General features: G+C 37.3%; 1 protein-coding gene across 1 annotated transcript; it reads right to left on the reverse strand.

Annotated features, from left to right (window-relative positions):
- Window positions 1–2,224: 2,224 nt before the first annotated feature.
- On the reverse strand, window positions 2,225–3,301 carry LOC138040113 (galanin receptor 2a-like). Its single transcript, XM_068885900.1, has one exon. The coding sequence runs from the start codon at window positions 3,299–3,301 to the stop codon at window positions 2,225–2,227; it is 1,077 nt and encodes a 358-aa protein (XP_068742001.1).
- Window positions 3,302–15,000: the final 11,699 nt, after the last annotated feature.

The raw sequence follows: 15,000 nt of genomic DNA on the forward strand, positions 1-15,000 counted from the left end.
GGGGGGGGGGGAGGATGGTGCGTAAGAGGCGTGTTGGTGCTCTCCGATCCAAGGCCTGTGCATACAATCACAAAACAACAAAAACAACATTCCTTATTTCATTCATCACTTGTCAGTACAACTTAATACAAATAATAAAACAGCTAACATTTGCTTATCATAAAAGGTTATAGGAGAATGAAATATTTTACTGAAAAAGTGACAGGCGAGAAGCTAAACCTGGTGGTTTTTCGAGTTGTCGAGTTTTTAGTTTTTAGTTGGAATTAACGATAAAGCGGAAGTAAATACCTATAGCGTTACATTAACGTTACGTTATGCCAAAAGTCTATTGTCTAGTTAGACAACACTGGCTGAGTTTGTACGAATTTGGAATGTTTGATTTACGTATATTTTGTTGGCTCCATATCTCGGTAGTATTATAAGAGTGTTTAAATATTATTAGCTTTTTTTTGCTTTGTGACAGTGTTTCAGCTTAGGCCATCCTGACAATGCAGTCGCTGGGTAACTCTTTTTCGTATACTTGATAATTTTTCTGCATGGAAAAAATGCTTTTAGACAAAAGAAAATGATACGTGGATGTGAGGTTGCTGCTCAGTCTCGGCCAACGGTTTCTTTTTTGGATGTTAATATTTTATTATAAGGTAATTTGTGAACTTGTATGATGTTTTTGTAAAGACCGTGCTTCAAGAAAGGTCCGTTAAGACCGCTTGTCGAAAGCTTGGAGAGCTAGTATTTGGATAATGAAACTTACCGAGGGCTGGGGCGAGCCAACGTCTCTCAAAAGTGCAGGCCATATACATAAATTACAAGAGATCGAAAGAGCGCCCTCTTAAGGGGCCTTATTATTAGAAGGATTGACACTACGACACTTTATCACGTAACAGAATTGTTATGGTACCATGTGAAACATCAATTATTGTTGAACAAGATGCAGTCATTTTTGTGACGTAAAGAGTTACCATGGCAACAGTAAAGCCTTGCAAAAACTTCCTCTATTTTAACTTTACTTGCTCATATCTGAAAAACGAATTCGGTGATCCCAATTTTTTATTTTACAAAAGTGATTAGCAGGCCAAGATAAAACTCTCTGCAATGTTTAAAAAAAATTGAGCGGAGCGTATTCGGAGCTACCTTAACTTTTCAATTGTTTAAGGTAGCTCTGAATCCTCTTCACAGAATTTTTTAAACTTTACAAAAAGTTTTATTCTGGCATGCTAATTACGTTTCAGAAATAAATAATGGGGCTCACCGAGTGCTTTTTTGAGATATGAGCAACTAAAGCCAAAATATGGGGTGTCTTTGCAGGGCTTTCCTGTTGCCATGGTAACTATTTAGGTTACAAAAATGACCAAATCTTTTTCAGCAATAATTGGCGTTTTATATGGTACCATAACATTGCTGTTAGTGAAATGTTGCAGTGACAATCCTTCTAATAAGAATGTTTCTTTCAAGTGTTAAAGCTGGTTTGAGCTACCTTAACCACTCTTACACCAGTGAAACACCTGCCCGCCCTACAGGCTCTGCATGCCAGTTGAGCCACAGACGCACTACCTGGCGATTACAGTCCGATCATAATATATCTTTATTTTCTTGAGGTTGTCTTTGTCCACATAATTCCTATTCTTTGATTGCACTTACGTGATAAGGCGACCATGTTAGTGCCAAAACAATGGAAATATGTAGCTCAAACTTTTGCCATAATAATAGAGCTAAACATCCTACAGACTTAGGCGTGTTCCGTGATCTGGTACTTAGTAATGATGCAAATTTTCATCTTTTTTGATTGTCGGTTTTCTTTCTTTTTTTTTTCTTTTTTACTGTCAGTTTATCTTATCTCATTACATCTATTCCTTTGTCTTTTTCAAGCTTTACTACTCACCAACGGATTCAATTAATTAATATAATTTGTTTTCACTCAGCTCGATTAGCTCTTGAGCTTTTCTGAGTGAACTTTTACTAAATTAGTATTAATTATTTATTTTGATTGTAATATATATGTTTTAAAAAATAGTAATAAAGCTTGTTGTTGTTGTAGTCAAATTTCCAAAATACTTTCGCTATGTTCTTTGCACCAACATGGTCGCTGTGACGTCAGGTGCCATCAAAGAATTGAAGAGACATCTACCCGTTCATTGTACCTCATCCATTAATGAGTGAATACGTTCTATTATAAAGCTTGTACCACTACATTTCCATATTCAAAAAGCGCGTTTGGTACGTCACCTCATCCGAGTTTCCTCGTGAAACCTTCCGTCGACAAATCACGAAAGAAACCCTTGATGCCTGCACGAGATGGATCGCGTTCCAGAGTCGATGTGCCAGGCCACCACTGTTTATCTTTCTTGATGCCGATTCCCTTAACCGGTTTGCTGCGACACTTAACCAGGAGCTGTTTAAGCCCTTTACGATAGTTTTCGTTGAAGATAAGATAGATGCAGGGATTCAGTGCTCCGTTAGCATGAGCTAGCATGGTGAGCAACAGTATAACGGAAGTTGGTACACACTGCAGTGTGTTGTGATCAAATGCGGACATCAATAATAGAATGTGAGTTTGCAACCAGACAAATGCGAAAAGGAGTACAACCGTAACAAGCATTTTTACAACAGTAACATTTTGAGCTTGGATTCGATTCTGTGACATATTTTCACCAAAAGCCTGACGCCTCTTCAAAACACGAATTATCAACGTATACAGAACGATCATCAAACAAAAGGGGACGGCGTAGAAAAAAACGAAGTATGCCACGACCTCGTACCGATAGATGCTGAGGTTGGTTTCGAGATTGTCGCTCCAAATCCCATAGCAAAGGAACTTTCCGTCGTATTTCTCGCTCTTGAACTTTATGAGAATAGTTGAAACCATAAAAGAAGAGAAGATCCAGAGAAAAAGAAGGGCAAGCTTAACCTTTCTTTTCGACAGTGGCTCTCTGAGAACATGAACACTCGCCAAGTACCTTTCCACAGATATGGCCGCAAGAGTGGACACGGACGCAACTAGTGAGAGAGCAGGCAGAAAACTCAAAAGTTTGCAGGTTATGTTGCCGATCAAGCCGCCAAACCAGAGTTCGTCGAAATAGAAGGACGTCACCGTTTTTGGTACTGCGAAAAGACCGTCCAGAATATCAGCGACTGCCATGGAGATGATGAAAAAATTAAAGGCCACCTTACGGCTTCGCTTTTTTGTTTTGGCAATAAGTATGATGGCGCAGTTTCCAAACAGCGCGACAGTACCTATAATGACATAGATAACAGTGAGGGTCGTCTTAGTCGCCATGTCTGGAGGACTCAGTCTACAAGACATTTGGGCTCTTCTTGATACATCGTCAGTTATAGAGTTGTTCATTTCTGAAAAAAAAAAAAGAAACGTTTGGAATTGAATAACTGTTCTTTGCATAATGCTATCTGGATTGGATTCTTAAGGCTGTGGTACAACAATGCTCGTATTTAAAGGGGCACTGTCACGCTAAATTTGCTGTTTTTTGGTCAAAACTGGGTAAAAATCTAACTAGTGCTCTAATTCCACCAGTGTTACACAATCTAAATGGGTAATACCCATATAATCTAAATTTAGATCAGTGGGTGCAAGCCATCTCAGATGATCATCCGAGTCATCCAACCATGTATGCACCGTAATTAGGTCTAAGCACCCATTTTGAATAGTGCTGATAAACTGTGTTTAAGTCTAAAGGCCCATTCTAAGTAAGCACCCATCTTAAATCGATTAGCTTTCAATATTGGTAATGGGTCTCTATTTAAGTATTATAAAAATTTGCTTTCATTCAACAGCGTGCTTCGATGCGATGGTGTGGTGGTTATCGATGATTCCTTAAAGCGTGGCTAAGGGACTAGGTTCAACCTTTTTGTCATCCATGTCCGTCGATCATCTTAATCAAAAATTTCCTTTTTTTCCTTTTTTTTTCTTTTTTTTCCTGACGAGAAAATTTCTAAGTATAGGGTAAACTTCATGTAATTGAAGTGAAAGAGGAAACGCATATTTAATGAGCTACTTGGATGACTCGGATGATCATCTGAGATGGCTTGCACCAACTGATCTAAATTTAGTTTATATGGGTATTGTGTAACACGGGTGCTAATTCACACGGACAACATTTCTGGAAACCCACCGAGAAGATATGAAATATATTTATTGCAACAAAAGCTGTTTGTATTTAATTTTTGGCAACTTTCTGAAGACACCATCTCCAAGAAAACTATAGCATTATTTTTTGGTCTTGATTGATGAAACGACGTCTTTTTGTATTTTGAACTTTGACTAAAATACCGTGACAAACGCAAATAATGGAAACAGCGTCCAGCACTAAGCTTATAATAGAGTCATCAACATGACACTGAATGTTTCCCAAAATAGCTCGTGAAGGCTAAGCTTCTTGACTTTTTTAAACTCAAAATCAGATCATAGAATGATTTCATGACAAACGATGAAGTGCTGGATCGAGCCAATACAGACATTGAGATTATGCTAACCGGGAAAGGATTTCTCTGCATGGGTCTCGTCTCGCGAATGTCCAATGAGCGACGCGATGAGGCCTTCCTTTTTGGCGAACTTACAGAGGCTCCGGGAAGAGTCGGTCGTCCTCTCCTAACATTCAAAGACACTCTGAAGAGCATCCTCAAGTGTGGAAGGGTGCTTGAGACATGGAAAGATGTCATAGAAATATTCAAGTGAAGCGGCGGCTTCTATCAAGTGTCTGTTTAACAAATAGATTTCATGTTACCGTGCGTCTGTTCGGTAATAGATCACAGATGACGTCAAAATGTGGTAAGAACAAAAGAGTGGCACACGAGGCGATAGCTGAGTGAGCCACTGATGTTCTTACCATATTTTGACGTCTTCTGTGATCTATTACTAAACAGACCCACGGCAACATGGAATCTATTTGTTTTATATAATAAAGAATTAAACTTTATTCGCATAAAAGCTGATGGCGACATCAATCGTGCGTCTGTCCTCTAATAGATCCCAGGCAAGAACCAATCAAAATGCGAAAATAACTTGGGTTATTATATTAATAAAGACGGACAATGACAGACAGAATACTAAAAGAGAGAGAAGGGCAAAGGGCTCTTGGTTTGGCAGTTCTTTTTCCACACACTCAGGCCGTTATCAAGTAATGTAGAAAACGAATACCAAAAACGGATATTCTCAGAAACAAATTACATATAAGACAGTAAATGGAAACACATGGAATTCATTTCAGGTGAATTATCTGGGGTCTTCGTTTTCCCTCTTCGTTTCTTCCCGGCTTTGGAAGTTCACCTGATATGACTCGCCAGCCATTGCAAACAACAAGATGACAACAGGAATGATGTGTTTTGCTTTTTGTTGAGCTATGTTGTCTGGGTGGTCTTGGTTTGCCGGGTCTTCGATCCTCGTTTTTCCGGCAGGCCTTTCTTTTCCACACAGCCCCGCTCACTATCACGATCCTTTTGTGGGCAGTGAGAATTTCCAAAGACAAAATTGCTAGGGTTAGAACTTGCTTTTTTTTGTAAAATCAGATAAGAAAATTTATTATTGGCGGAGACTTTGTGTCAGTTTGAAGAGGGTCACATTGTGTCAGTTGCAGTAGTCTTAACTACGAGGCCTGTTTTCTGTTTGTAGTTTGAATTCAACGCAGTTTCACCTTCGATACCAAACATAGGTCGTGGGTTACTCAGCCGACAAAATTGCTTTGTTTGAGCTTTTTCATGTATCTTCTAAATATATCGTTTGTTCAGTTGCCGTGGCAAAATGCACCCATTTACTTAATTTGAACATTCAATTATTCCTTGTTTTCTCTGGGATAAGGTAGATTAAAGATAAAATCAAGGAAAATCCAAGGCCCATATTAAAATCTAGATAGCAATATTTTTGGATGATGCTAGCAGTGATCCATCTTGGATTAAGGGAAAATGCAGCCACGAGGACAATGATACTCGGGTATGGAGCTTACCTCGTTTTTTCCGATCCACTTCTTTTATCACCATCGAGAAAAATCACACATGATCCCTTTAATGAATGATCTTCTTTTCGTTTGTGATTTTTCTGGTATGTACGTTCATATTGTGAAATACTGAGCGACATTATTTGTGAAGTTTTTTAGAATAAATAGGACCTAGGTCGACGTTTTTTATGCCAATATCTCGAAGTTTTTATAAGCAGCAATTTTTATTTCGTTGAGTCAGGACTCTGTTAATGTAAATTTTTCTTAGTGTTATCCGTTTCTTTTCCTCATTTGTTAGCTATCGTTTTCACAAGTTTCGTTTACTAATTCTTCTATTTTTTCTGGTTTATATGTAGTACCGTACAGTGTGGATGTTTTAATAAAGACCAGCGAACACGAATATGCGTAACTTCGGTTACAATCACAATGGAGCAATTCAGTATTGAAGACAAAAAATGAGTACTTACCAAGTGAAACTCCCTTATACTCATCCGGCTACAGAAGTTATTTGAGAGCTTTCGTTTAGGCAGATGTAGTTGGCACTCCTAGATGTGGGCAAATTTTCCGCCCTCCGTTTGTCACTTAAATTACCTGGTACTATTATGATGGACGTTGTCCCACCTCTCTGCATGTCGTTGGTTTGAATAATTTAGTAAACGTATACGCTTTCACAAGAGGATGTTGATGTATTGACTCTGGGTGGACTTCAGTAATCAAAAAGATAAAAAAAATGTGTTTTTTAATTTGTTATCATTGACGAAATTACAGATTAGGGCATTTACACCTTCTTGCTGGTTCAACGTTTTTGTTGATAGAGGTCCAATTTTAGTACAGTATTACTAGTAAGTTTAGGGTGAATTTAATCAGTGGCCGAATCGCGCCTGTCTGTCAGACTGAAGAAACTTTTAGCTGCGTTTAAGTGTGAATTTTGTGAATGGATACTATGAAGTCTTTTCTCAGCAGCAACGGTGAATTGGTCTTTTCTGATTTTAAAGTTTTTAAGTTTTATACTTATGGAACTCGATACAGTTTGAGGATTAAAACTCAACAGCTACTACACCTTCGAACATCTGCTTACCTAATTATTCTCCAGTTAACTGACATGATGAAACGTTAGTGATGTATTGGTGTATTTGTTAATTTAAACACAGGCAAATTATTTCTTAACTTTCAGGCTACCGAGAGCAACTTGTTTTGCCTGGCATACACTTTTCTCAACAGCAACGGTGAATTGGTTCTGATTTTAAAGCAAATCATTTTAAAGTTTTATACTTATGGAACTCGATATTTGAGGAATAAAACTCAACAGCTATTACACCTTCGAACATCTGCTTCCATAATTTTCCGGTTGAACATGAAACGGTGATGTATTGGTGAATTTGTTAATTAAACACAGGCAAATTATTTCTTAACTTTCAGGCTACCGACGAGATGCAACTTGTTTTGCCTGGCATACACTTTTCTCAACAGCAACGGTGAATTGGTTCTTTTCTGATTTTAAAGCAAACCATTTTTAAGTTTTATACTTATGGAACTCGATAACTGAGGAATAAAATTCAACAGCTATTACACCTTCGAACATCTGCTTCCCTAATTCTTCGGTTAAAAATGAAACTCTTTGACTTGGACCATTTTAGTTTCAAAAGGAATAAAACGCAAACAGCGATTACAAACATTTGCTTGAACTGCATAACTTTTATAAACTTAACGTTTCGTATGTTACAACATACATCATCAGAAGTGATTATTATTCAGTTACAGATAAATTTAAATTCAAAAATACAACTGTACGGACTGGGAACTAACGAAATTGATTGACATAAAACGACAAGAATACGCTAATAATAGAGATGAAGTTTCTCACTGCCAACGTTTTCATTTAACGCTGGCTTTAGATCACGGATCAACAGAGACTCTTTAATTTTGCAATGCATGTCTGATCGACCAGTTGCTAATATTTCAAAATGATCCCACTTAATTCTATTGTTGGTTAAGAAAACATGATCAGCAATTGCAGATTCGTGACAATTTGTAGTTAGAGCTTTAAAATGTTCTGTTTTTCTGTCACGTAGTCAGTGTTTCGTTTCGTTTCGTAATCGGCGTTTCGTTTCGGTGACGTTCGTTCGTCACCCCAATTTTTACAGTCTGCCCTAGATAGCCATTAAGTAACAAATCCTCTTGAGGTGTTATCATATGAATGATGTCATTGAGAAACATCAAAATAAGCCAAAAGTTCCTGTACAAACAGTTAAGAAAAAAGAAGTTCTTATCGTTCTACCTTTCTTAGGTCATCACAGCAAACACCTCACAAAACAGCTGAGGTCTTGTATAAACAAATTCTATGGTATTTTCAACGTCACAATAGTTTTTCAGGACACCCGAAGAATCAAATCTTTTTTCCCTTACAAAGATAAACTAGCTCCTTCCTTCAGGTCAAAAGTAGTGTACAGAGCAAATTGCTGGGATTGCAATGATTTCTACATAGGGAAAACGAAACGCCGATTACGTGACAGCAAAACAGAACATTTTAAAGCCCTAACTACAAATTGTCACGAATCTGCAATTGCTGATCATGTTTTCTTAACCAACCATAGAATTAAGTGGGATCATTTGAAATATCAGCAACTGGTCGATCAGACATGTATTGCAAAATTAAAGAGTCTCTGTTGATCCGTGATCTAAAGCCAGCCTTAAATGAAAACGTTGGCAGTGAGAAACTTCATCTCTATTATTAGCATATTCTTGTCGTTTTATGTCAATCAATTTCGTTAGTTCCCAGTCCGTACAGTTGTATTTTTGAATTTAAATTTGTCTGTAACTGAATAATAATCACTTCTGATTATGTTTGTTGTAACATACGAAACGTTAAGTTTATGAAAGTTATGCAGCTCAAGCAAATGTTTGTAACCGCTGTTTGCGTTTTATTCCTATTTAAACACGAAGCGTTAGTGATGTATTAATGTATTTGTTAATTTAAACACAGGCAAATTATTTCTTAACTTTCAGGCTACCGAGATGCAACTTGTTTTGCCTGGCATACACTTTTCTCAACAGTGTATCATTTTTACTGGGTTGCCATAGGCAATCCTGCCAGTTAGAAAATGCGTTTGTCTGTTTGGTTCTTTTTTTTTTTCTTTTTTTTTTTTCCGTGTCATGAAAAGTCTTGCCTGTCACTCCCCTGCTAAGTGGTGTCTTTGTGCATAGAGTCTTCTCTGCGTATTTGTTAAGTTTGAGGGGGCTGGGGTAATGCGTAGATTTCTCTGGTGCTCATAGGAGAACATTTATTAACCTGCAATGGCGCCGAAAGTCATTGTAACGCGAATGACGTTATAGTGTATCTTTAAACAAAATATACCCTTATGGAGCTCAAGAATGGAACGTCATTTGGAGTAAACAAGGCAGACGGTGAAAAATAAATATCTGGAGTCTTAAAACCGACGAGTAATGGACTTTGACAACAATCTATCGCCCGTCGAGCCGAAATCAAAGTGAGCTGTATTTCTAATATTTTACCAAGTGTGCTTTTTTTGTAGAACACTGAAACCAAATGGAAAATTCTCTGGTAACTTATGGGTTCAAGAAAGATAGAACGAATCGAACACCTTAAGTGTATCTGTGATCTCTGTTGTCTGGCTTTTGTATAATTTTATTTGTACTCAACTCTGCACAGTCTTCAGGTAAAAAAAGTAATTGGAAATGTGACAGCCAAGATTTATTTGAAAGAAAGCTTGTCGTCTATTTTGTGCTTCATTAATCAAGGAAGAGGTTCTTCATGGAATCATGGAAACGGTTTGAGCCTTAAATTTATTACTGGGTTGCCGTAGGCAATCCAGTTAGAAAATGCGTTTTGTTAGTTTTCTTCTTACTGGGTTGCCAAATTCAGTCGGAATCTGCGTTTCATTTCTCCGTATTTTTTTTTCTGTGTCGGTAAAAGTGTTGCCTGTCACTCCCCTGCTAAGTGATGTCTTTGTGCATAGAGTCTTCTGTGCGTATTTTGTTAGGTTCGAGTAGGCTGGGGTAATGCGTAGATTTCCCTGGTTCACATAGGGGAACATTTAAGTATTAAACCTGCAATGGCGTCGAAAGTCATTGTAACACGCGTTGCGTTTTAGTGCAACACCCTTTTGGAGCTCAAGAATGGAACGTCAATTGGATAAATAAGACAGGCGGTGAAAAATAAATATCTGGAATCTGAAAAGCGACGAGTAATGGTTTCGACAACAACTATCGCCCGTCGAGCCGAAATCAAAGTGAGATGTATTTCTAATAAGTGTGCTGTTGTTAAGTAGAACACTGAAACCAAATGGAAAATTCTCTGGTAACTTATGGGTTCAACAAAGACAGAGAAGGAATCTAACACCTTAAGTGGATCTGTGATCTCTGTTCTCTGTACAGTCTCCAGGTAAAAAAAATAATTGGAAATGTGACAGCCCAGAATTTTTTGAAAGAAAGATTGCAGGCTAATAGCAAATATGTTGTTTGTTTAAAAAAATATTTCGCTGGAAAAGGTGGCCTTTACGAATTCATCATGTTTTGTAATATCGTGCTTAACTGGATAGTTTCTATGGCAATAGTAAAGCATGTTCGTGTCAAAATGAGGTTAGCGTCTTTCTGTTGTGTTAACTTAATTTATCGTCTGCCGTAAACTTGATTTCCACTCTCAAAATTACCTCCAGAACCTACTTTTTGCGCAGAATAAGCTTTTAGAATGATGTTCTTGCCTTCTGTGGCGATACTTGACAATTCGGGAACATTTTGTGAAAAAAAATATTTATAACGGGTCACACGCGCAACTTGATCGCCTGAACTTGCCCGATTATGCATAACATCCACTTGGCCTTTTGACATCCCATTGAAAAAAACTCGTAAAATATTCGCAGACGGGTCGATTTCTTTGGAATTTGAAAGGATGATTGCCAACGAATTGAGAACGATTTTCCACAATAACTAAAAATTCCTGTGTTAAGCATGAGAATTCGACGAAGAGGTAAATGTGACTAAATTTGTTGCGTGCGTTTCTATTTTTGTTTTGATTGTTGTGCAAATTTTGACAGAGAATATTAAATTGCGAAAAAATATCTACGGATAGATCGTTAAAAAATCTTTATTTTTAGCGGTTATTTGAACAAAAAAAGATGCAGCGCTTGACGAAAAATAATATTTTTAAAGAAGAAAAATTTCGCGAGAATCGGGACGCGATGAAAATGAGTTAACAAATTTGCATACGTGCGTTGAAGAGAAGAATTTTTTCTCTGTAACTAATGATTTTGTCATTGCAGTGTAAAATGAAGTTTAATTGATAAGCCAACAATATTTCTTTAACTAATTAGTTAATCCAATTTATTGCTACGACTTGCTAGTGCGAAGATTGTTTACAAGAAACTCACGCTTTTTACGAATTTTGAGTGTCATGAAATTACATCATTTGCGTGAAAATATATCCCTTTACTAACCCAAAAGCATTCAGATAGTAACAAAACTTCATAATTATTTAACCATTTCTTCTGCTTTTGGGCTTGTCAGCACTGTGATTTGCGATAATTCGCAAGTCGGTTCTTGCATCTCATAGATGTTTAGATTACGATTGTGTAAGTAGTTCACCCTGAAGTCAAAATAGATACGTTTCTCCGGGACCCGACAGGGAAGGCTTCCTGACCCTACAGATGAAATGTAAATATTCAGTTAAATATTACAACAAAATAAAAAAACCAAAGACGGTCGTTTCTCGGCTAAAAAGTGCGTTGTTTTACTCTGAAAACGACGAGCGATTAACATTCTTTCCCGCACAGGCAGCCCCAGCTCGGTGGACTTTGTAAGGGAAAATAAACTTTGAGCTTAGAAATGCTTAAGTAAGCTTTAAATGTAGCAATAAACTTCACTTACCTCTACGTACAGTTGTCCTCGTCTTTTCTGTGCAATCGGAGGGCAAACTGTGTCCGCTTTAGACGGGTTTGTGGCTTACGAATTTTTGCGATGTCGTAAGTTGTTATGAGAAGAAATGACAACTACCGACACCGCAAAGACTCGTAAGCCACTGCGTTTAAGTGTGAATTTTGTGAATGGATACTATGAAGTCTTTACACTAAAAAAAGGGGTAAAACAGGTAGATCCATTGTTAAATATCTTGGTTCTCTCCGTGTCTTCTAATTGACGATGTTTTCCTGCAATTTGAATATACGTTGAGAATGAAGAGTGTCTATGAAAGGACTCTTTATTTTGAATTCACTTTTCACTAAAGCAGGGAAGTAGTTTTACAGAATGTCTTAATGCAGAATTAGAGAAGGTTGGACTTTGAGCCGTTTTCTCTAGTTTTTGTGGCAGGTGCGAGCCAAAGAGGCGAAAACTTTGCGAGGAAATTGGGGCGGCAAAAAGGAGAGCCTGCTTTAAAAACTCTGCCCCACGGAGGACACGACCCGAAGCAAACACACCGGGAGACGTCGCTATTTCAATGAAATACATCGAGTGAATATGCCAAGTTAGAGTTCTAGGAAACGTACAGAAAACAGAGAAAATCGGCCCAATTGTCTGGAGAGCCAATTCAGTGAGAATTCTTCTTTTAGGGGATGAAAAAAAAATAGTCAGGCGCTTTCAATTTAATATTCATATTGCTCTGAAAGTTGACAAGTTTCCAAAGAAAACGAGACCGTAAGAGAAGTCTATAGTTCGTGGACTAGCTATGACCTTTCCCAGGGCTCAATCTAGTGATCAATCATCGGTGACTAGTTCTTAACATGCAGTCCTAATGTGGAGGTGAGAAAAATGCATTAAGTGAAACATGACATTTATGCATAACGGATCCAAAACCGCTAAAGCTATAGGAGAGGGGAAGGGGGGGGGGGGGGGGGGATGGGGCGGATGAGGCATGTTGGTGCTCTCCGATCCAAGGCCTCTGCATAAAATCAAAAAACTAAAAAAAACAACATTCTTTATTTCATTCATCAGTTGTCAGTACAACTTAATACAAATAATAAAGCAGCTAAAATTTGCTTATCCTAAAATGTTACAAGAGGATCGAAGTATTTTACTGGAAAAGTGATAGGCGAGAAGTAAATAAACCTGGTGGTTTTTCGAGTTGTCGAGTTTTTAGTTTTAAGTTGGAATTAAGGATAAAGCAGAAGTAAATACCAATAGCATAACATTAACAAATGAAAACGAAGTTTAAAATATAAAACTTAAAGATTCGAGATTCACATTAATCATTCACTGACACTGCATTAACATAAATTTATGTTTCATTTTTACCAGAAAAAAGGGACATTTAGAATGATCTTTTTAATAACAAAGGACGTTTTGCCAAAAATATGTTGTCTAGTTAGACAACACTGGCTGAGTTTGTTCGAATTTGGAATGTTTGATTTACGTATAATTTGTTGGCTTGATATCTAGCTAGTATTATATGAGTGGTTAAATACTATAAGCTTTTTTTTGCTGTTGTGAAAGTGTTTCAGCTTAGGTTATCCTGACAATGCAGTCACTTGTTAACTCTGTTTCGTATACTTGATAATTTTTCTGCATAGAAATAATGCTTTTAGACAAAAGAAAATGATACGTGGATGTGAGATTGCTGCTCAGTCTCGGCCAGCGTTTTCTTTTTTGGATGTTAATATTTTATTATAAGGTAATTTGTCAACTTGTAGGATTTTTTTTGTAAAGACCGTGCTTCAAGAAAGGTCCGATAAGACCGCTTGTCGAAAGCTTGAAGAGCTGGTATGCTGTGCCGGCATTTGGATCATGAAACTTACGGAGAGCTTGGGCGAGCTAACTTCTCTCAAAATGGGAGGCCATTTACAAGAGATCGAAAGGGCGCCAAACCAGTTTCAACATTTTCAAGAGACCTTATTATTAGAAGGACTGATACTACAAGACTTTAGCACGTAACAGCATTGTTATGGTACCATGTGAAACAACAATTATTGCTAAACAAGATGCAGTCAGTTTTGTGACATAAAGAGTTACCATGGCAACAGTAAAGCCTTGCAAAAACGTCCTATATATTGGCTTTACTTGCTCACATCTGAAAAACGAACTCGGTGACCCTAAAGTTATCAGCCGGACCAAAAAAAACTCTCTGCAATGTTTGATAAAAATTCAGCAGAACGTATTCAGAGCTACCTTAAATTTTCAATTATCACATAATCCTCTTCACAGAATTTTTTAAACTTTACAAAAAGTTTTATTCTGGCATGCTAATTACGTTTCAGAAATAAATAATGGGGCTCACCGAGTGCTTTTTTGAGATATGAGCAACTAAAGCCAAAATATGGGATGTTTTTGCAGGGCTTTCCTTTTTGCTCGGTAACTTTTTACGTCACAAAAATGACCGAATCTTTTTAGCAATAATTGGTGTTTGATATTGTACCATAACATTGCTGTTAAGTAATAAAGTGTTGTAGTGTCAATCCTTCTAATAACAACGTTTCTTTCAAGTGTTAAAGGTGGTTTGAGCTACCTTAAGCGCTCTTACACCAGTGAAACGCCTGCCCGCCCTACAGGCTCTGCATGCCAGTTGAGCCACTGACTTTCTACCTGGCGATTACAGTCCGATCATAATATATCATTATTTTCTTGAGGTTGTGTTTGTCCACATAATTCCTATTCTTTGATTGCACTCACGTGATAAGACGGCCATGTTGGTGCCAAAACAATAGAAATATGTAGCTCAAATTTTTGCCATAATAACAGAGCTAAACATCTTACAGACTTTTGAGTGTTCATGTGGTACTTAGTAATGATGCAAATTTTCATCTTTTTTCTGTGTGTATTGAGTTTTTTACTGTCAGTTTATCTTATCTCATTACATCTATTCCTTTGTCTTTTTCAAGCTTTACTACTCACCAACGGATTCAATTAATTAATATAATTTGTTTTCACTCAGCTCGATTAGCTCTTGAGCTTTTCTGAGTGAACTTTTACCAAATTTTAGTATTAATTATTTATTTTGATTGTAATATATATGTTTTAAAAAATAGTAATAAAGCTTGTTGTTGTTGTAGTCAAATTTCCAAAATACTTTCGCTATGTTCTTTGCACCAACATGGTCGCTGTGACGTCAGGTGCC

This window comes from Montipora capricornis, chromosome 3 (assembly GCF_036669925.1).
Source record: "Montipora capricornis isolate CH-2021 chromosome 3, ASM3666992v2, whole genome shotgun sequence".
Lineage (NCBI taxonomy): Eukaryota > Metazoa > Cnidaria > Anthozoa > Scleractinia > Acroporidae > Montipora > Montipora capricornis.

Coding starts and splice junctions, on each gene's coding strand:
- LOC138040113 (XM_068885900.1), bottom strand. CDS start 3,301: ATGTCTTGTAGACTGAGTCCTCCAGACATGGCGACTAAGACGACCCTC.